This window comes from Vidua chalybeata, chromosome 26, assembly GCF_026979565.1.
Source record: "Vidua chalybeata isolate OUT-0048 chromosome 26, bVidCha1 merged haplotype, whole genome shotgun sequence".
NCBI classification, from domain to species: Eukaryota; Metazoa; Chordata; class Aves; order Passeriformes; family Viduidae; genus Vidua; species Vidua chalybeata.
In genome coordinates, this window is record NC_071555.1 from 2,040,401 (window position 1) to 2,061,355 (window position 20,955).

Consider the following 20,955-nt stretch of genomic DNA (forward strand, 5'->3'; position numbering starts at 1 on the left):
CCTAAGGCAGGTGTCCCCTCATGGAGCTGTGACGGAAGGGGAGATGCCTCCCACCATTCCCTCAGGCACCAGGTGTCCCCTCATGGAGCTGTGAGCAGAAAACAGCTTCTACCATTCCCTCAGGCAGGTGTCCCCTCATGGAGCTGTAAGGGGAGATGGCTCCCACCATTCCCTCAGGCAGTCAGGCCCTCATGGAGCCGTGAGGAAAGAGGACATGGTTCCCGCCATTCCCTCAGGCAGCAGGTGTTCCCTCACAGATCTGTGAGGGGAGATGGTTTGCACCATTCCCTCAGGCAGGTGTCCTCTCATGGAGCCATGAGGGAAGGAGAGACAGCTTCCACCATTCCCACAGTGAGGTGTCCCCTCATGGAGCCGTGAGGGAAGGAGAGATGGTTCCCGCCATTCCCTCAGGGAGGTGTCCCCTCATGGAGCTGTGAGGAAAGGGGAGATGGCTCCCACAATTCTCTCAGGGAGGTGTCCCCTCATGGAGCCGTGAGGGAAGGAGAGACGGCTCCCGCCATTCCCTCAGGCAGGTGTCCCCTCATGGAGCTGGGAGAAGAAAACAGCTCCCACCATTCCCTCAGGCAGCAGGTGTCCCCTCATGGATCCGTGAGAAGAAAATAGCACCCGCCATTCCCTGAGGCAGGTGTCTCCTCACGGAGCCGTGAGGAAAAGGGCGACGGCACGCCCAGAAACCTCCCCAGCGACGGGGGAAAGGCGATACCGCCTGCGAGAGCGACGTGAGGCAAGGCTCTGTGGCGGACGTGTGGGCAGCGAGACCGCCGCCCGCGCCGACCCCGCGGTGGAACGGCGCTGCGGCAGCAGCAGCCGGTGCCGAACGAGAACAGCGGGGCCGGCGAGGCCAGACGAGCATTCATCAGCGGGGAGCAGAAGGGCAGGGCCGCCGGGGCGCGCCTGCCACAGAGTGAGCTGTGTGTGGGAGCGCAGGAGGGACGGGAGCTGCCACAAAGACGGGTCTGAGGCACAGCGCATGCGCAGGAGCCGGCCCGGCCGCGCGTGCTCGCGGCGCGGGGAGAGGTCTCGCGCGACGGGCGCGCGGCTAAAAAAAAAAAAAAAAAAAAAAAAAAAGGCGGTGGGCGTGGCCGGCGGCGTCAGTCCCGCAGTGCGCGTGCGCGGCCGTGAGGGGAGCGCTGGGCAGCGCCATATCCCGACCCCCCCCACACGCCGCCCCGGCACCGCGCGCATGCGCGCTGAGCTGCTGCGGGCACCTGCGCAATAGTGATCCCCAGGTCGCGCTCGGCGGAGACCGGCCCGGGAGGACATGCTGCCAAATAGTGATCCCTAGCTGCTGGTGGTCTCCTGAGGGGGCTGCGGGGTCCGGGCGCCGTCCCCACACACCGCACCTGCCCGGGCAGCGCTCCCCGCCTCCCTCCGGCCTCCCAGCAGCGCCGCACCGCCGGCGGGGCCGCTCCTCGGGCCGCGAGGTGAGAGCGGAGGGGAAGGAGTTGTGAGGGGAGGGGTGGGGGGGGGGGGGGGAGGGAGCGCAGGGCCTGAGGGACGAGGGCGGGGGGGAAAAGTTGGGGAAAAACCTGGAGCGGGGATTCCTGGAGATCGCCAGGCTGGGGCACAGGGGCTGTGGGGTGCCTGGAGCCGGCTGAGGGAGCACGAGTGGGAAACAGCGAAGCGGGCCGGAGTGGGAGCGCTGGGACGAGGAGCGGCAGCATCAGGCGCTGAGGGGTGACAGGTTGTGGCCTGGCCGCAATGTGAGCCCGTTCCCGAGGCAGGAGCGAAGTTGGGCTGGCTGGGAATGGGAGCCGGGCTCGCGGCTGTGCTCCCCAGGCGAGTGTCGGGCCTGTGGTGCTGTTTGGAGGAAATGGTGCATCATCCTGCAGTGTGGAAAGGGAAATAATTCCCTTTCCCGGGGAGCTGGGGCCGTCCTGGAGCGCTGCTGCTGCCAAGCATCGTCCGCATTCCTGGTGTTCCAAAGGGGAAACAGAGCGCCTGGAGTGGGAGATGGAATTGTCTGGGTCTGACAGGAGTTCTGAGAGGGGCAGGAGGATCCCAGGTGTGATGAGATCTGCTGTCAGCCCTCTCCAACTCAGCATGGCTGAATGTGTTTGTGTTGTGCTTCCAGAGCATCGTCCTGACATAACGAAAAGAAACACTTTTCCCTCATTTCCTCTTTTTTTTTCACTTTGCCTTTGGAGTTCTAAGTGGTGGCTTGTTGTGAAGCCCTGTGAGAGTTTGAAGAATGACACTTATTTATGCTTTATAAAGCAGAACTCTAAACCCTAAATTATTTCAGTAAAACACCCACCTGATTTCTCTTTCAGTGACATTTTCCAACCAGCTGCCCAGAACGACTTGGTGTCATTTTCTCCCTTGTTTTGTTGTGACTTGAAGAAAAAACAGATGTGGGTTTGTTTTGGTTTTTTTTTCCCCCTCTTTTTGTTACTTTGTTATGGGTGGGATTGAGCTCAGGACAGCCCAGCAGCAGAACGCTCAGAGGGTGTCATCCTGTCCCTGCAGCAGCAGGGGACAGTGGCACAGAACTGTGCCCATCAAATGGAAACTGCTCCCACGTTTGACAGCCTGATTGGCTGGAGTGGAGTTCCTGTTATAAAACCACCCCTTTTCTCCCCAAAATCTCGAGGATTTGGGCACAAACACAGGTCGGGGAGGGGGGTTAAAGTGAGGGCATCACTGCCGGCCCAGCCCACGCTGGAGTGCTTCAAAACCCCACAATTTCTTGTGCCATCCTTACTCCAGTTTCCTGCTGGTTTCCTGTGCAGGGGGCTCTGGTGCTGCTAAATGTGAAACCAGTTAACCGAGCAGCTCCTGGCCCAGTTTGCACTGGGGTTAATCTGGGAGCTCGCTGAGCCTCTCCTGGGCAGGGACTCCCAGGAAGGAGCCCAGGGATTGTTCCGGGCACGTCCCAGCACTTCCCCGTGGGCTTTGCTGCTCTCTCCTGCCCACCTGGGAGCTCGGGATCATCCCAATCCTGGGGGTTATCCCTGAGCAGCTCGGGCAGGAGCTGCTGCTCCCCGAGCAGGCTTGGGAATCCCACGGGAATTCTGTGGGATCCCTGCTCCCCACCCGCTCCGGCTGGATCTGCTGCACGGCTGGAGGATTATGTAAGATCTCTCTGGCTCCTCAGCCTCGCTCTGCTGGGGTTTGCTGCTCGGTGCAGAGAGGAAACGCAGCAGAAACCTGTCGGAAAATGGAGAAAGCCCAAAATAAACAAACAGGGACGGCCAAAACCCTTTTAGTGAGAGAGCTGCTCCTTCGTTCTCAGTCCAGGAGCTGCTGCCGGGAGTTTCTGTGCTTGGAGTTGAGAGCCCTGGAATGAAAACGTGTGGCCAAGTCCAGAAACACCTGATGGGGCAGGAAGCTGCTGTGGGCTGAGGTGTTTGCACCCCCGAGGAGGCAGAGGAGCTGCTGGTGTTCAGAAGCTGATCTGGGAATCAACTGGATTCTTTTTGCTGTTGTTTTCCTGTTTTTAAATGTCCCTTCAGTGCTTGCTGTGGGAGGAAGGAGCTGAGCAGTAATTGAGTGTTGAGCTCTCCTCTCTGCTGAGCAGGGACAGGACCCGAGGGCTGTGTCAGGAGGGATTTGGGGTGGATTTTAGGGATTTAGGGTGGATTTTAGGGAAAAGCTCTTCCTCCAGAGAGTGGTGGAGCACTGGAACAGCTCCTCAGGGAATGAGCACATTCCCAAGGCTGCCCAGGGATGGGATTTTGGGATGGCCTGTGCAGGGCCGGGAGCTGTGGGTGATCCCTGTGGGCTTTGTGCTGTTCCACGAGAGGTTCTGGAAGTCTCTGTGCTGCTGAGCACGGCTGAGGAGGAGGAGAACACGGAGCAGGGATGAGCTGGGACTGAGTGGGGGGGCTGGGGTTGTTTTGGGGTTTTCCCTCCACGTTTTTGGGGCTGGAAAGGCACCAAAGACCTGACTGTGGTCAGTGCCTGGGGAATTCCTGGATGTCCTGGGTGGGAATTCTCTGGCTGCAGGCAGGGCTTGCACTGCTGTGATCTGAGGTGTTGCTGGCCTCACAGCTCCAGGGATTTTTTAGACATCTGTGGAGTTTATAAAGTTTATTTTTAGGCATCTGCAGAGTTCATAAAGTCAGGATCGTGGCAGGGATTAAACATTCCCATCTGGAAGGTGCTGGTTTGGCCACGGATGCAGCAGAACCCAGGAGGATCTGCTGATTTTAGAGAAAATAGGGCTGAAATTTTCATATTAAGACCTCGGTTCAGCTTTTCTCAGTCTGTGTTACAGATCCTCCTGGGAAGGTTCTGGTTTAGGATTTAAAAATGGCTTTAGGCACAAACACAAGTTTTAAATTGTGCATTTGAGGCTGGCTCTGGTGTCACACTCGGGCTGTGAATTAAACACAGCAATGCTGGGGCTTTGAAAATTGATCCAACTTGTGATAACAAAAATCATTTTCCAGCAGCAGAGAACGGCCTTGTGCACACCTGGGGCAGAATTAAACACAGCAGAAGTCCAGAGGTTAATCTGAAAATGGGCTAATTTTAGATATTAGGGGTCTGGTGAGGTCAGTAATGTTGGTGAAAATACAGTGCTCAGGGTACAAACATTTAATTTGATGGCATTCAGGGACATTTTGGGTCGTGTCACGCAGGTGAAATCCCTGCCCGGGATTTCGGGTCCCTGGAGGGGGCAGCCCCCCCGTGTCTCAGCAGGGCACAGCTGGCACAGCCCCCGTGGTGGCACCGGCCTGGCAGGGCCAGCAGAGGCTGCAGGGCTCTGAAAGCAGAGCCAGGCACAGCTCCAGAGCTGATCCCAGCCCCTGCACGGGGTCACCTGTGGGGTGACAGAGCTGGGCTGCTGGGGGATTCCTCCTCTCGGTCCAGCCCAGGGACAGAGCCCCCAGTATGGCTGTAAGTGTGAACATCTCCTCAGGCTGGGGCCAACCTGAGCCCTGAGCAGAGCAGACAGGGAGGCTTGAGCAGGCAAAGCAGAGCTGGACAGGTACGAGTTTGTTTGCTGGCCTGGGCCGGGTGAAAAAGTCATTCAGGAATTTGTGTCGTTTTTGAAGGGTGGCTTTGATTACTGCTCTGCCCACACTGCTCCAGAAATGGGCAGCTCTGCCCTTTCATTCCCTGCCCTTTCCCCCCTTTTTCCTGTTCCAACCTCCTGCTGTCCTTCCCGAGGCTTTGAAGGATGCAGGGAGTAAAGGAGCTTTTCCTGCCTCATCCCTTGTTTTCCTGCTCCACGATCCCTTCCTGCTGCCTCTCCCTGCGCTGTTCCCAGGCACTGTTTGATGCTTTGCTGGCCCCAGGAGCAGCCACTCATCTTTTGAACCCCTCAATTAAAAATCTCCTTCCTTCCCAGCCCGCCCTGAGTTCCCTTTCTGTGAATAAACCTGGCTGGAAGTGGAAATTCCCAGGAATTTCTGCTGTGTTTCTTAAGAGGGAGTTGGTTTATCCTGAGAGGCGGAAAATGACCAATTTTTGGGACAAAAGTCTGGTGATTCCAGAGTCTTTTCCAGGATTGTTTGTTGGGTTTCTGTGCCCACCTGTGGCAGGTGGGGTCTCAGGGGTTTCCCTGCTGGAGGCAGAGCTGAGCTGTGGAGCCAGGAGGGGATTTTGGCAGGACAGGGTGACAAGGGAACGTTTCCTGTGCTTCCCCAGGTGCTCTGGCTCTGCCCTCGGATCCAACGTCTCCATCTGGAAGTGCTTGGGAATGGGGTGAGACTCGCCCTGCCCTGAGCTGTGATTTTAACTCTGTCCCGAGCCAGGAGTTTGTTATTTATAGCCAAGGAGTAGCAAACTCTCACTGTACACAGGGGGCCATAAAATAATATTTTCTGTTTTGTTTCCTGTGTTTTGATATTTCTGCCTGTGCCTGACGTGTGTCCCTGCCTCTCCTGAGCCGTGATATCTGAATTATTTCCCAAATATTTCCCTCAGACCTCTGTGCCTGCCGTGCTTTTCCATCCAGCTGCAGTGCAGAGGTGCCAGCACTGCTGGGGAGGTGACACCTGGTGACATCTGAAGTGTCCTGAGCAGGCAAACCCAGCCAATGGAGAATTCCCTGTCAGGGAGAAGACCAGGAGCTGGTTGTGGCTGGAGGTTTCATTCCCACCTTCTGGCCAGGGATGTGTGGAACTGCTGTTTCAGGGGATTCCAAAGTTATTTCAAGTTGTTTTTATGACTTTTTTTAAATCCATCCTTTTAACTCTTCTTAAATACAAGCTGCATTTTCAGAGATCACAATACCTTGCATGGCAACGAGTAAAAAGATGTTAATTACAAACTAAATCACTGAAATTTACTGCAATTTTAACAACAAAATCCAGTTTCATGGCCTGCTCTCATGGTTTATTTATTTATTCCCTGCATTTCCTCCTGCTGAAGCATTTCCATCCCCGACCATCTTGCTGCTCAGCGTGCAGACAGGTGGCCAGTCCCAAAAACCCTGCCTGCCTTCCCTGGCTGCTGCTCCTGCTGCAGGAATCCGTGACCCCGCTGTGTGTGAGGTGCTGCAGGACACAGAGCCGTGAGCAGAAGGCTCAGCTGGGCTCTTCCCTCTGCCAAATCCCTCCGTCCTGGGCTCCAGGCTGGGCTTTGGGGTGCTTTGTGTTGGCTGGAAGTGTTTCAGTGAAACGTTTCAGTGTAACATCACATTCTGAAGGTGTTTAGAGGGAGGTCGAACCCCTCGGGTTGGTTTGATTTGTCCTCAGTTCTGATGGTTTCTGTCTCTCTGTGCCCCCCAGGTGCAGCTGAGCCCCCATTTCTGTGCTGGTTGTTGATTTTTATGGTTCCTCTCCCCCCGCCCAGGTGCAGCTCAGCTCCCATTTCTGTGCTGGCTGTTGATTTTGATGGTTTCTCTCCCCCCCAGGTGCAGTTCAGCCCCATTCCCTGCTGGTTCCTGATTCCTGTGGTTCCTCTCTCCCAGGTGCAGCTGAGCTCTGTTTCCTGCTGGTTCCTGATTTCTGTGGTTCCTCTCTCCCAGGTGCAGCTCAGCTCCCATTTCCTGCTGGTTCCTGATTTCTGTGGTTCCTCTCTCCCAGGTGCAGCTCAGCTCCCATTTCCTGCTGGTTCCTGATTTCTGTGGTTCCTCTCTCCCAGGTGCAGCTCAGCTCCGTTTCCTGCTGGTTCCTGATTTCTGTGGTTCCTCTCTCCCAGGTGCAGCTCAGCTCCGTTTCCTGCTGGTTCCTGATTTCTGTGGTTCCTCTCTCCCAGGTGCAGCTCAGCTCCGTTTCCTGCTGGTTCCTGATTTCTGTGGTTCCTCTCTCCCAGGTGCAGTTCAGCCCCATTCCCTGCTGGTTCCTGATTTCTGTGGTTCCTCTCTCCCAGGTGCAGCTCAGCTCCCATTCCCTGCTGGTTCCTGATTCCTGTGGTTCCTCTCTCCCAGGTGCAGCTGAGCTCTGTTTCCTGCTGGTTCCTGATTTCTGTGGTTCCTCTCCCAGGTGCAGCTCAGCTCCCATTCCCTGCAGGTTCCTGATTCCTGTGGTTCCTCTCTCCCAGGTGCAGCTGAGCTCTGTTTCCTGCTGGTTCCTGATTTCTGTGGTTCCTCTCTCCCAGGTGCAGCTCAGCTCCGTTTCCTGCTGGTTCCTGATTTCTGTGGTTCCTCTCTCCCAGGTGCAGCTCAGCTCCGTTTCCTGCTGGTTCCTGATTTCTGTGGTTCCTCTCTCCCAGGTGCAGTTCAGCTCCCATTCCCTGCTGGTTCCTGATTTCTGTGGTTCCTCTCCCAGGTGCAGCTCAGCTCTGTTTCCTGCTGGTTCCTGATTTCTGTGGTTCCTCTCTCCCAGGTGCAGCTCAGCTCCGTTTCCTGCCGCCTGTGCCCTGCCCGATTCCAAGCTGGCGATGTCCAGGGTGCCGAGTCCCCCCCCTCCGGCAGAGATGTCCAGCGGGCCCGTGGCCGAGAGCTGGTGCTACACACAGGTCAGCTGGGCTGGGCTGTGCTCCCGGGGCTGGGGGTGTGCACTTACACAGGGCACTTACACACAGGGCACTTACACACAGGGCACTTACACACACTGCACTTACACACACTGCACTTACACACAGGGCACTTACACACAGGGCACTTACACACGGAGCATTTACACACTGCAGTTACACACAGTGGACTTACACACTGCAGTTCCACACTGCACTTACAGGGCACTTACACACAGAGCATTTACACACTGCACTTACACACAGGGCACTTACACACTGCAGTTACATACAGGGCACTTACACAGGAGAGTTACACACTGCAGTTACACACTCTAGTTAAACACAGCAATCACACACTGCAGTTACACACTCTAGTTGCACACTCCAGTTACACACCGCACACAGCAGTTACTCAGCAGTTACTCAGCAGTTACACAGCGGTTACACCAGCCCCACACTGCAGTTGTCACTCAGGAGCCCTGGGGCAGCCGGTGCCCCTGGCAGCCATTCCCAGCCCGCCAGGTCCCCCACCCCGAGCTGGGGGCTGCACTTTGTCCCTCTGGGATGGGCAGGGCTGACCCTAAACTCTGTTCTCTCCATCCAGATCAAGGTGGTGAAGTTCTCCTACATGTGGACCATCAACAACTTCAGCTTCTGCCGGGAGGAGATGGGGGAGGTCATCAAGAGCTCGACCTTTTCCTCTGGAGCCAACGACAAACTCAAGTGGTGAGGCCCAGGGAGAGAGGGAGAGGGGTTCATCCCAGCTGGGCTGGGACAGGGGAATCCATGAAAACATGCTTGTCCTGCACGTGGAAGCCCCGATGCCTCAGCAGTGTTTGCACACAAAGCAATATTTACCCTCAGAACAGATTTCTGTGACGAGCCAGGTGAGGCCGTGAGGGTGCACAGCCCAAATCACCCCCCCAGCTCCAGCCCCTCATACTCCATGGGGTTCAAAAGTGAATTTTTCCTGCTGTGAATTCCCTTTCTGTGAGTGGCAGCTTTTTGTGGCCGTGGAGAGCTCAGGGATGAGGGAAGTGCCAACGTCCTCTCACTGCTGCTGCCTCTTCAGGGTGACCTCATTTGGGGCCTTTCCCTGTCCTCTAAACCTTCCTTATCTTCCCTGAGGCCTCAGTCATTTCCAGTAACTCAGAGTGGACTTTGCTCAGAGCCTGTGTCTGCTCTGAGCCGTGTCCTGGTGCATCCAAGGGCTCTGATTCCTGGTTTTACCCTGCTGCTGAGGGGTTCAGAATTTTCCTTTTCAGTAGCACTGGTGGGAAAGCAGCCCCTGGATGAATTGTATCCATGGGATACAGTGTGAGCTCCCTCCTTTGGGTGGCAGAGCTGTGCTTTCCTTGGCCTGCCTTTGTTCCTGTCACCTTTGTCCCCTCTGCTCTCAGCCCTCCCTGGAACATCTGGATCTGTGGATTTGGTCCCTGTGTGTGGGAGCTGTTCATTATCTGTCTGCTTTTTGTTCTTGGTGGATTCTGTGTCATGTTTCAGGTCATGGAAGAGCCTCTTCCTGCCTTTTCTTCACACAGGAGGAGTTTTTCCTTTTAACCTTTGTATTTTTTTTTTTTAAGAACCACCAGCCTTCCAGAAATCCCTTGTTCCTTGCAATTGCCTCCTGTGGAATTTTATCGACCATTTCTCTGCATTTCTTGCACTTCCCCAAGGCCATTGCCTCCATTTTATTTATTTCACTTTCCTTTTGTGAGGATTGGTATCCAGGGGGCTTCTCAGTGATTCCAGCCCTTCTCCCTGCTCTTTTCCCTAGGGATCTGGTGGGCTGCCCATAATTCCTGGGTGTTTTTCTCAGTGTGGGGGTGCAGCTGTACCCCAGCTCTGCCCCTTTCAGCCCCCGTGCTCCCCTGGGGCTCAGGGTTATCAGCCCTTGTTTGCTGTGCAAATGTGAAAATCCCACAGTGCCCTTCCTGCAGAGCACCCCTGACCTGCCAACGTTCCCAACCCCCTTTTGCAGGTGTTTACGTGTGAACCCCAAGGGGCTGGACGAGGAGAGCAAGGATTACCTGTCCCTGTACCTGCTGCTGGTCAGCTGCCCCAAGAGCGAGGTCAGGGCCAAGTTCAAGTTCTCCATCCTCAATGCCAAGGGAGAGGAGACCAAGGCCATGGGTGAGTGAGACCCCTCTGGGGGAGGGAAACCCCCTTTGGGGTGAGTGAAACCCTTCCTGGGGTGAGTGAGACCCTTCCTTGGGTGAGTGAGACCCCTCTGGGGGAGGGAAACCCCACTTGGTGTGAGTGAAACCCCTCCTGGGGTGAGTGAGACCCCTCTAGGGGAGGGAAACCCTTCCTGGGGTGAGTGAGACCCCTCTGGGTGGGTGAAACTCCCTCCTGGGGTGAGTGAGACCCCTCTAGGGAAGGGAAACCCTTCCTGGGGGAGGGAAACCCCCTCCTGGGGTGAGTGAAACCCTTCCTGGGGTGAGTGAGACCCTTCCTTGGGTGAGTGAGACCCCTCTGGGGGAGGGAAACCCCACTTGGTGTGAGTGAAACCCCTCCTGGGGGAGGGAAACCTTGACTGGGGTGAGTGAGACCCCTCTGGGTGGGTGAAACCCCTCTGGGGGAGGGAAACCCCCCCTGGGGTAAGTGAAACCCCTTTGGGGGAGGGAAACCCTTCCCGGGGTAAGTGAAACCCTTCCTGGGGGAGGAAAACCCTTCCTTGGGGTGAGTGAAACCCTTCCTGGGGGAGGGAAACCCTTTCTGGGGTGAGTGAAACCCACCCTGGGGTGAGTGAGACCCCTCTGGGGAAGGGAAACCCACCCTGGGGTGAGTGAGACCCTTCTCAGGGAGGGAAACCCCCCTGGGGTGAGGTGAGACCCTGTGGGTGGGTGAAACCCCTCCTGGGATGAGCTGGGCCAGGGTTTGGGGTTTGCTGTGCCCCTGGCCCGGGTTCAGCCAGGCCTGTCCCGCAGAGAGCCAGCGCGCCTATCGCTTCGTGCAAGGCAAGGACTGGGGCTTCAAGAAGTTCATCAGGAGAGATTTCCTGCTGGACGAGGCCAACGGGCTCCTGCCAGATGACAAACTGACCCTGTTCTGTGAGGTGAGCCCCACACAGCTCCCAGCCCAGGCAGGGCTGAGCCTTCCCTCACCGCGCTCTCGCGGGGTCGGGATCACTGCTGGGTGCTCTGGCCCTGGGCTCCTCTGCTCTGGCTGTGCCTTTTCCCCTGCCTGCTTCATCCCTCTGCCTTTTGGCTGCTTCCTGCTCGGCTTTTCCCTGGAGTGATGGTGGGAATTGGGCAGGTTTGAGGATCATTTCCTGCTGCTTTGGCGTTCCCATCCCTCTGTTTGTGCTCCTTAATTTGGGGCTTGCTTGGGATAATCACAGTCTGGATCTGCACTGGGAACTGCCCTGCTCAATAAAAGTGAGCTTCTCTTTATTTCCTTCAATGTGTCTGCACAGCCAGCAAAGAGAAAAATGTGAGAAAAGGAGATTTTGTAGTAATCACCATTTTCTGGTCATTGTGTTTGTGTTTTTCTACAACATCATTATTATTTCACTTGTGCTATTCCACGCAAAGATGCAGCCAGTTATTTCCAAACCCAGAGATTTAAGTTGAAAAACCTTAATGAGCAGATAGAAACTCTAATTTAATGTCTTCAGAGCTGCTTCTGCCTCACTCCCATTGTCTTTTTAACTGCAAACACTCTCCTGGAGCTGTTTTTTTGTTGGGTTTTTTTTTTTTTTTTGCCAGAAGAGAGCAGAACAAGTTGTTCTCTCCTTGCATCTCCTGCACTTTTTTTCTGGGAGTCTTTTTTTTTTTTTTTTTTTTTTTTTTTTTTTTTTTTTTTTTTTTTTCTGTGTTTGCTTTCAGGAATAAAAGAAGGGCTTCAAAGTCCTTTGACAGCTGGGATTTTTGGGGGGGTTTTGGTTTGTTTTTGGGGTGTTTTTTTTTCAGGTTTTGGCCATCATAATCATGCACATGTTTAAATGAGCAAACATCTCAAGGATGTTTGATCAGCAGCAGAAATTCCTAGGGATGGAGGGAGCCCTTCCTTGAGCACAAAATGGGAGGAGAAAGGAGAGTCTGGCGTGGAAGAAACAAATCCTTACCTAGTTTGGCATCCAAGACTGGGATTTCTTTTTCCTTTTTCCTTTTTCTTTTTCTTTTTCTTTTTCTTTTTCTTTTTCTTTTTCTTTTTCTTTTTCTTTTTCTTTTTCTTTTTCTTCTTTTTTTTTCTCCTTCACTTCCTGCTTCCCTTCTCCTTTCCCACCCTGTGGAGCTTCCCTGGCTGTCCTTGCTCTTCCTTGGCCACTGGTCCTGAACAGAACTGGAATTTACCTTGGGCTGGACAGCAAATCCAGGGAATGGCCTCACCTCTGCCTCCCCTCCATCACTCCTGATTGCAGCAGGGCACAATTAATCACTGAGCTTTGCTAATTGGCCTGTGCTGCAGCTGTGGTTTACCCAGGTTTAACCACGGGGTTGGTGCTGCACAGGCTCCCAACGAGGCCCTTCTGGAGGAGATTCCTCACCTTTGGAGCAGGGATTGGGAATCTGCCTCCTCCAGATCTCCCTCAGTGTCTGACAAAGCCTGGGGTTTGTTGAGCTCGGTCTGGAGTGAGCTTTAATTGTGTTGTAGAGTATTTAGCTCTCCTGGAAGGAGAAGCAGGAGGGCACTGAGGGGTCAGCCCCTGCCCCTGTGGGGTCTGTGCTGGGCTCTGGGAGCTCTGTGTATCCCTCATTTCCCCTGGAGTGGTGGCTGTTGCATTATTGATTGGGGAGGTTTCACAAGGATGGAAGGAGAAACTGGGTCAGGTGTGGTGTCTGGAAAAAATCAGGAAAGAGCAAAAATCCGGTTCCACTTCCTTCAGAAACCTCCTCCTGAATTGCATGGACGTGCTGTCAGTGCGGGGCTGGGAGGGAAATCTGCTGCTGGGGTTTGGGATTTGGGATGGACGCCCAAATCCCAAACCTTCTGCAGGGATCTCTGCAAAGGACCCTTTAGAAGTGGGGAATTTTTAACCCCCTCGGTGCCTGGGGCGAGGGGGCTGCCCTGGGGGCAAAGCCTGCTGCGGGGCCGGGGCAGCGTGTGAGTGTCCCTGTCCCCAGGTGAGCGTGGTGCAGGACTCGGTGAACATCTCGGGGCAGAACACCATGAACATGGTGAAGGTGCCCGAGTGCCGCCTGGCCGACGAGCTGGGCGGGCTCTGGGAGAACTCGCGCTTCACCGACTGCTGCCTCTGCGTGGCCGGCCAGGAGTTCAAGGGCCACAAAGCCATCCTGGCAGGTGGGTGTGCCCCGGGGGAGAGCGGGGAGTGGTTTGGGATTGGTTTGGGATGGGGGGAATGGTTTGGGATTGGTTTGGGATGGGGGGATTGGTTTGGGATTGGTTTGGGATGGGGGAAGTGGTTTGGGATTGGTTTGGGATTGGGGGAGTGGTTTGGGATTGGTTTGGGATGGGGGGAGTGGTTTGGGATTGGTTTGGGATGGGGGGAGTAGTTTGGGACTGGTTTGGGATGGGGGGATTGGTTTGGGATTGGTTTGGGATGGGGGGAGTGGTTTGAGATTGGTTTGGGATTGGGGGAGTGGTTTGGGATTGGTTTGGGATGGGGGGAGTAGTTTGGGATTGGTTTGGGATGGGGGGATTGGTTTGGGATGGGGGGATTGGTTTGGGATTGGTTTGGGATGGGGGGATTGGTTTGGGATTGGTTTGGGATGGGGGGAATGGAAGGAATGGTTTGGGATGGAGGGAATGGCGGGAATGGAGGAATGGTTTGGGATGGAGGGAATGGAAGGAATGGTTTGGGATGGAGGGAATGGAAGGATTGGTTTGGGATGGAGGGAATGGGGGGAATGGTGGGAGTGGTTTGGGATGGAGGGTAATGGAGGAAATGGTTTGGGATGGAGGGAATGGGAGAATGGTTTGCGATGGAAGGAATGGGGGGAGTGGTTTGGGATGGAGGGAATGGTTCGGGATGGAGGGAATGGAGGGAGTGCTTTGGGATGGAGCGAATGGGGGAATGGTTTGGGATGGAAGGAATGGTTTGGGATGGAGGCAATAGGGGGGATGGAAGGAGCTCAGAGCTCATCCATGGCAGGGACACCTTCCACAATCCCAGGGTGCTCCCAGCCCCATCCAGCCTGCCCTGGGACACTTCCAGGGATCCCGGAGCAGCCACAGCTCCTCTGGGAATGCCGTTGCCCTGGGCAGTCCCTGGTGGGAAGTGCTGGGAGCTGGGGAGGTGCTGGCAGCAGCAGGCAGCCCTTCCCAGAGGATGCAGCATTCCCAGCGAGTTCCGTTCCCCCCGCAGCGCGCTCCCCGGTGTTCAGCGCCATGTTCGAGCACGAGATGGAGGAGAGCAAAAAGGTGAGAGCCAGGGGAGGAGCACCCCCAGCAGGGAAAGGCCCTGCTCAGGTGATCCCTCTGGCACTGCAGCTGCTCCTCTCCTCTCGCACAGGGGCACCTCTGCTCCTGCAGAGAGCAGGGGAAGATCCGGGATCAGCTGTCCCTTTGTTCCCTTGGGAAGGAGCCTAGGGGGACAGGGGAAGTGGAGAATGTGGGATACAGCTTGGAGTTGTTCTTGCTCTATCCACATATTTCCTTTTCCCCCTCCTTTTCCCCTTCATTTTCCCCTTTCCCCTTTTCCCCTCCTTTCCCCCCTTCCTTTTCCCCCTCACTTTTCCCCTTCCTTTTCCCCCCTCCTTTTTCCCCCTCCTTTCCCCCTCCTTTTCCCCTCCTTTCCCCCTCCTTTTCCCCCTTCCTTTTCCCCTTCCATTTCCCCCCTCCTTTTTCCCCCTCCTTTTTCCCCCTCCTTTTTCCCCCTCCTTTTCCCCCTCCTTTTCCCCCTCCTTTCCCCCCTTTTTTTCCCCCTCCTTTCCCCCCTTTTTTTCCCTTTCTTGCTCAAGTTCAACTCCTTGTAACCGATTTCCCTGTGACACTGAAGGGTTTTGGGGCAGGAGGAGCCCTGGAGCCCCCGGGCAGACCCCAAAAGGCTCCGTTTTCCCCCCTGCAGAACCGGGTTGAGATCAACGATGTGGAGCCCGAGGTTTTCAAGGAAATGATGTGTTTCATTTACACTGGGAAGGCCCCAAACCTGGACAAGATGGCTGATGACCTGCTGGCAGCTGCTGACAAGGTAAACTCAGGATTTATGGGTGCTGGAGGAGCTGGAATGCCATGGGATTTCCTCTCCACAGTGCTCCCAGAGCCCTGGGACGGGCAGGTTCCTCAGAACTGAGGCTTCCAGGGAAACCTGGGAACACACCTGGACCAGCAGATTGACAGAGAACACACCTGGAGCTGCACAGCTGGAGATCCATCAGGGATTTCTGTCTCCACTGCTCATTTTTGAGCATTTTTGAAGCTTCCAGAGGACTCTGCTGCAAATCTTCCCATTAAACCATCAGGAATTTTTGCTCTACTGCTCATTTTTAAGGATTTTTGGAGCTCCCAGAAGAGCCTGCTCAGCATGATCCGAGCTGGGCTGAGGAGACAATTACAGAGCAGACCCAGGGATGTTTTTCCATGTGGTTATTCCCAAATCCCCAGAGCAGTGCTGAATCTGGACAAACAGTTCTCCTCCTGCCTTGCCTCCTGCCAGCCCTGAGGCTCTGGAAATCCAGGAGTGGGAAATGCTGTTGGTTTTCCTGCTGCACTGCCAGTCCCTGCTGCTCCTGGGAGCTGCTGGAATTCCCTGGGACTCTACCACTCCCCTTTGCAGCCCCAGAGATGGGAGTGAGAGCTCTGTTAACCCCTGAAAATCCATCATTTACCACCCAAACTATTCCATTTTTCTGCTTTTTTTTTTCCCCTCAGAAGTGACTCCGTGCTAGGGAAAGATCCAATCTGGAGCCTGAATCCTGGGATTTTTCCTGCTCCTGGAATCCTGGGATTCTGCCCTGCTCCTGGAATCCTGGGATTTTCCCTGCTCCTGGGATTCTCCTGGGCTGGGGGTGCTTTGTGCCCCTTTGTGTCCCTGGGCTCCATCCCAGGGCTGGGTCAGGCAGGAAAAGCTCCATTCCAGCCAGGATTGAGGTGGGAATCAGAGCCAGGAGATTCCAGGGGTGGTCACAACCATCCCCACATTTTTCCAATATTCCAAGGTATTGACTGGAGGAGCAGCACTTAAGGCAGGGAGAGCTTTAATTCTGACTTTCCTTACCTTTTAACACAGCTTTGCTTTCCTTTTCCAGCTCATTGTGTGCCTTAAAAGCAGGAATAAAAAACTCCTCCATGAAAGCACATAAAGCAACCAATATTTACCCCCGGGGACTGAAGCAGCTCCCTCAGAGCTCTGCTGTCTCTTAGGAAAAAGCTGTAATTAGCCCAAAACCAAGCAAAATTCAACTTCAGGAGCTCTGGGTGCAGGAGGCTGGAGGGAGCTGACGTGGAATTAAAAAAGGAGGAAGGGGAAATGTTGCTGCTGAGAGCCCACAGTGGCCACTCGGGGCCAACAATGTAATTAAAAATGAGTTATTTGTAGCAAAAATGGAACTAAAAAGTGGATACATGGAGGAGAATGTTCCATCTCCAGCAGGAGAGTGCCCAGCTTTATTTGTTACATTTTGAGGCTCTGACAGGCAATTATCCAAACTCATGGCTGGCCTCATAAACTGCTTTATTTATTGAGACAGATTAGCAAAGAAATTTGATTTGCCCTCTCAATTTGCCAGAGAAAACTCCGGGTGCTCTGCCTCTGTTATGAGCCAGGCTTCAGGGCTTCACGAGCTGGAATTCTGCATTTGAATCCAATCCTAATGGGGAAATCTCACTCAGAACCTAAAATCAGTCAATCATAAATCCATGTATGGTGGTGGAGCTGATCCCATGGCAAAGATCCCACAGATGGATCCCAGCTCAGGGCACAGAACGTTCCTGGGGTACAAACCTGAAGTGGAGGAGCACAGCCTGAGGGTTCCCACCTCCCCTGAGGTGTTCCCTGCTGTAATTCCATGGGTTTGTCCCCAGTATGCCCTGGAGAGGCTGAAGGTGATGTGTGAGGGTCCCTGGGCACAGCCAGGTGTAATTCCAGGTGTAATTCCATGGTTTTGTCCCCAGTATGCCCTGGAGAGGCTGAAGGTGATGTGTGAGGGTCCCTGGGCACAGCCAGGTGTAATTCCAGGTGTAATTCCATGTTTTTGTCCCCAGTATGCCCTGGAGAGGCTGAAGGTGATGTGTGAGGATGCTCTCTGCAGTAACCTGTCCGTGGAGAACGCAGCTGAGATCCTGATCCTGGCTGACCTGCACAGTGCAGACCAGCTCAAAACCCAGGCCGTGGACTTCATTAATTAGTGAGTAATTGCTCCAGGATGGACAAACCCTTCCCTTTCCCTTTCTCCTTTTCCCCTATTTTTCCCCCTTTCCCCTTTTTTTCCCCTTTCCCCCTTTCCCCCTTTTCCCCCTTTCCCCCTTTTTCCCCCTTTCCCCCTTTTTTCCCCTTTCCCCCCTTTCCCCTTTTCCCCCCTTTCCCCTTTTTTCCCCCTTTCCCCTTTTTTTCCCATTTTCCCCCTTTTCCCCCTTTTTTCCCCTTTTCCCCCTTTTTCCCCCCCTCTCCCCTTTCCCCTTTCCTCTCTCACTGCTCACTCCAAACAAACCAAAGCTGGGCTCCCTCTCAGCCCCAAGATTCCAGGATTTGTTGTGAGCTGTTCCTTGGGAGCAGCAGGTTCCCACTCCTGTGCTGGCCCGTGCAGGGAAGGTTCTGCTCTGTCATTTTTGAGTTCCCTCCCTGTGATCCATGGTTTATCCAGCATTCCTCACTTGGAATTGCCCCAAACCCAGGCCAGCCTTGTCCCCTGGGGTTGTCCAGAGTGGGAACAGCCCGGGAGCTGCTCTGGAGTTTCCTGGGATCACCAGAAGGTGCAGGCAGGGGAGGATCAGGGAGTTCTGATCCTGGAATGGTCCTGGCCGGGAGCAGCCTGGGATAGCAGGAGCCATCCCTGCCCATGGAGCTGGATGAGCTTTCAGGTCCTTCCACCCCAAAGCATTCCATGATTTGATGCTGAGGGATTGATCCCAGCTCTCAATCCAGCAGCAGATGGAAAATCCCTGCCAAGCTTTAATAAATGGAACATTTCTGTCACTGGGTGCAGTTCTTCCAGTGCTTTTTATATCGATTTAAAGCATTCCTGTGCCGAGAGCTGGGCTTGGGATGAGCTCTGTGTTCTTCCATCCCACCTGGAATCTGCTGCAGCTTTTCCTCCTGAGCTCCCAGCCTGAAATGGGGCCAAACCCCTCCGACACCCGAGAGAGCCCAGGAGGAGGAAACCCCCGAGTTCCTCGGGGCCCTGGGAAGAACCTGGAGGGCTGCTCCCGTTATCCTGGTCCCTAATCCCACTTTGATCCCAGTTATTCCCATCTCTAATCCCAGTTTGTTCCCTGTTATCCCAATCCCTAATCCCAGTTTGCTCCCTGTTATCCCAGTTCCTGATCCCGGTTTGCTCCCGGTTATCCCAGTCCCCATTCCCGGTTATCCTAGTCCCCATTCCCGGTTTGCTCCCAGTTATCCCAATCCCCATTCCCGGTTATCCTAGTCCCCATTCCCGGTTTGCTCCCAGATATCCCAGTCCCCATTCCCGGTTATCCCAGTCCCCATTCCCAGCTATCCCAGTCCCCATTCCTGGTTATCCCAGTCCCCATTCCTGGTTATCCCAGTCCCCATTCCCAGTTATCCCAGACCCATTCCCAGTTATCCCAGTCACCATTCCCAGTTTGCTCCCAGTTATCCCAGTCCCCATTCCCGGTTTGCTCCCAGCTATCCCAGTCCCCATTCCCAGTTATCCCAGTCCCCATTCCCGGTTTGCTCCCAGCTATCCCAGTCCCCATTCCCGGTTATCCCAGTCCCCATTCCCGGCTATCCCAGTCCCCATTCCCGGCTATCCCAGTCCCCATTCCCGGTTTGCTCCCAGCTATCCCAGTCCCCATTCCCAGCTATCCCAGTCCCCATTCCCGGCTATCCCAGTCCCCATTCCCGGTTATCCCAGTCCCCATTCCCGGTTATCCCAGTCCCCATTCCCGGCTATCCCAGTCCCCATTCCCGGTTTGCTCCCGGCTATCCCCGTCCCTCAGGCCGGCCCTGTCTGTGTTGCAGCCACGCCTCGGACGTGATGGAGACGTCGGGCTGGAAGTCCATGGTGGTGTCGCACCCGCACCTGGTGGCCGAGGCCTATCGCTCGCTGGCCTCGGCGCAGTGCCCGTTCCTGGGCCCGCCCCGCAAGCGGCTGAAGCAATCCTAAACCCCTGCCACCCTCATCCCGAGCTTTTCTGGAAGCGGCCCCAGCTGCTGCTGCCGCTGCTGCCCAGCCCTTGACCACCGGGGAGCCGGCGAGGCCTGTGGAGCTTGGACTCTGTTGCTGGGGGGAAGAGGCTGCTCCGTGTGACATCCAGACTTTGTCCAACAGCACCGAGAAACTTTGGGAAAAGGGGGGAGGGTGGGCTCTGGGGCTGTTCCTGCGATTCCCTGTGTCTGTGTGTTCCCTTGCACCCGCCTGAGGCCCTCCAGGATCCGGCTGTTCCCCCGGCACTCCCGGCCCGGGGCTCTGTGTGTGTGGGATGCCTGGGGCAGAGGACTCTGCTCGCTTTGGGAGGAGCGAAGGCAGAAGTTCCACCGAGGTTTTGGGGAGGAAACCTCCAGGAGTATTTATGGCAAACGTTCCGAAAGTCCTGGTGGCCGAGCTGAGCTGGACGTGCGCGTGCCCCGCTGCCCTCGGCCAGGAGATGAATTTGCTGTTTTAGCACTTGTGTGTCCACTGCAAACAGAAAAAAAATGGTTCAAAAGCCCCTTTTTCTATGAAATGCCAGCTCGGAGCGCGAGGGGCGGTGAAGGCTGTGCTGGGAGAGGACTGCAGACCCCTCGAGCCGAGAGCAGCACCGACGGTTTCTGTTTTCAACATTGTGGGAAATGCTCTGGGCATTTTTCCCTGCTTTGTTTCCCCGTTCCTCCCTCTTTTTTTAACGAAAGAAAAAAAAAAAAAAAACCAACCCAAAATCCCCCCCCCCAGGAGGAATTTCACTCTTGCTGACGGCTGCGTGCGACGTCCCTGAGTTGCTCCGTGATTCTTACACTGTTTGTACCTGGTCTGGCTGTCTGGGGCCAGCCCTGTCCCTTTCTATTTAGTCACTTCTTACAGCAGAGATGTTTCAATAGCTGGGAACTCTTTTTGTTTTTCTTTTGGAAAATATAAATAATTCCTATTTTGTACCCTGTGGTATCTCTGGCCTTTTCTTTTCGTTGTTTGGGGTTTTTTTAAAATCTGTTCCGTTTTTAAGCCTCCTCGGGTTCTCCTCGCTCTGCCGTGTCCTGCTGGTGCCCTGAGGTTCCTGGAAGCCAGGGGAGATTTTTTGGGAATGTTGCACAGGGAATTTCAATACAAATCTGTTGTTTCTCCTTGCAGGTGAGGCAAAAAATTCCAGACTTTTTAATGATTCCTGCGGGATTCCAGCCCTGGGTCCTTCCCTTCACCTGCACCTGCCGGGAGGTGAGGAGGGAGAGCAGGACAATCCTGATGGGATTCAGGATGGCTGGGACGAGGGAATGTTGGGATGAGCCCCAAATCCCCTGGGAAGGGAATGGGAGCAGTTCCAGAGGGATTTGAGCTTGAATGCCCGGGCTGGGCAGGGGATGGATCCCAGGGGATGGATCAGGGATCTCCTGTCCCGGATTTTCCATCCCTGGAGGAAGGAGAGTTCTTCTCCCTCCCTTTTCCACCCCCTGGGATCTCATCCCTGGCATTCCCTGGCAGCGTGTGCTGGGAATATCTCCCAAAATGCGGGGATGGAATTCCCAGAGCAGCTGTGGCTGCCCCATCCCTGGGGGTGTCCCGGGGATGGAGTGAGGTGTCCCTGGATGGCTTTGAGCTCCCTTCCATCCATCCATCCCAAAGCGTTCCCGGCTGTTATCCCGAGCCAATCCCGGCTTTCCGTGTCCCTGGTTTTGGTGCCAGCTGGAGCCGCCTGCTCCTGCCCCTGCCCCCTCCCACAGCCAGAGGCAACTCCAGCCTGTCCCGATCCTGATCCCCGATCCTGATCCCCGATCCTGATCCCCAATCCTGATCCCTGATCCCCGATCCTGATCTCCGATCCTGATCCCCGATCCTGATCCCTGATCCCCGATCCTGATCCCCA

The 20,955-nt window shown here is 55.1% G+C and overlaps 1 protein-coding gene across 1 annotated transcript; it reads left to right on the plus strand.

Moving 5' to 3' along the window:
• Positions 1–1,177: 1,177 nt before the first annotated feature.
• SPOP (speckle type BTB/POZ protein) lies at positions 1,178–20,032 on the plus strand. The gene is made up of 10 exons (XM_053965555.1): positions 1,178–1,445; positions 7,743–7,875; positions 8,480–8,601; positions 9,857–10,008; positions 10,806–10,933; positions 12,945–13,122; positions 14,147–14,202; positions 14,849–14,971; positions 16,984–17,126; positions 18,923–20,032. Exons 2-10 carry the CDS (start codon positions 7,798–7,800, stop codon positions 19,065–19,067), a joined length of 1,125 nt encoding a protein of 374 aa, XP_053821530.1. The 5' UTR covers positions 1,178–1,445; positions 7,743–7,797; the 3' UTR covers positions 19,068–20,032.
• The last annotated feature ends 923 nt before the right edge of the window (positions 20,033–20,955 follow it).

Excerpts from the sequence above, each read along its gene's own strand:
- SPOP (XM_053965555.1), top strand. The coding sequence starts at position 7,798 with ATGTCCAGGGTGCCGAGTCCCCCCCCTCCGGCAGAGATGTCCAGCGGG. Across the intron at positions 7,876-8,479 it reads AGAGCTGGTGCTACACACAG|ATCAAGGTGGTGAAGTTCTC; the intron begins GTCAGCTGGGCT and ends CTCTCCATCCAG. Across the intron at positions 10,934-12,944 it reads AACTGACCCTGTTCTGTGAG|GTGAGCGTGGTGCAGGACTC; the intron begins GTGAGCCCCACA and ends CCCTGTCCCCAG.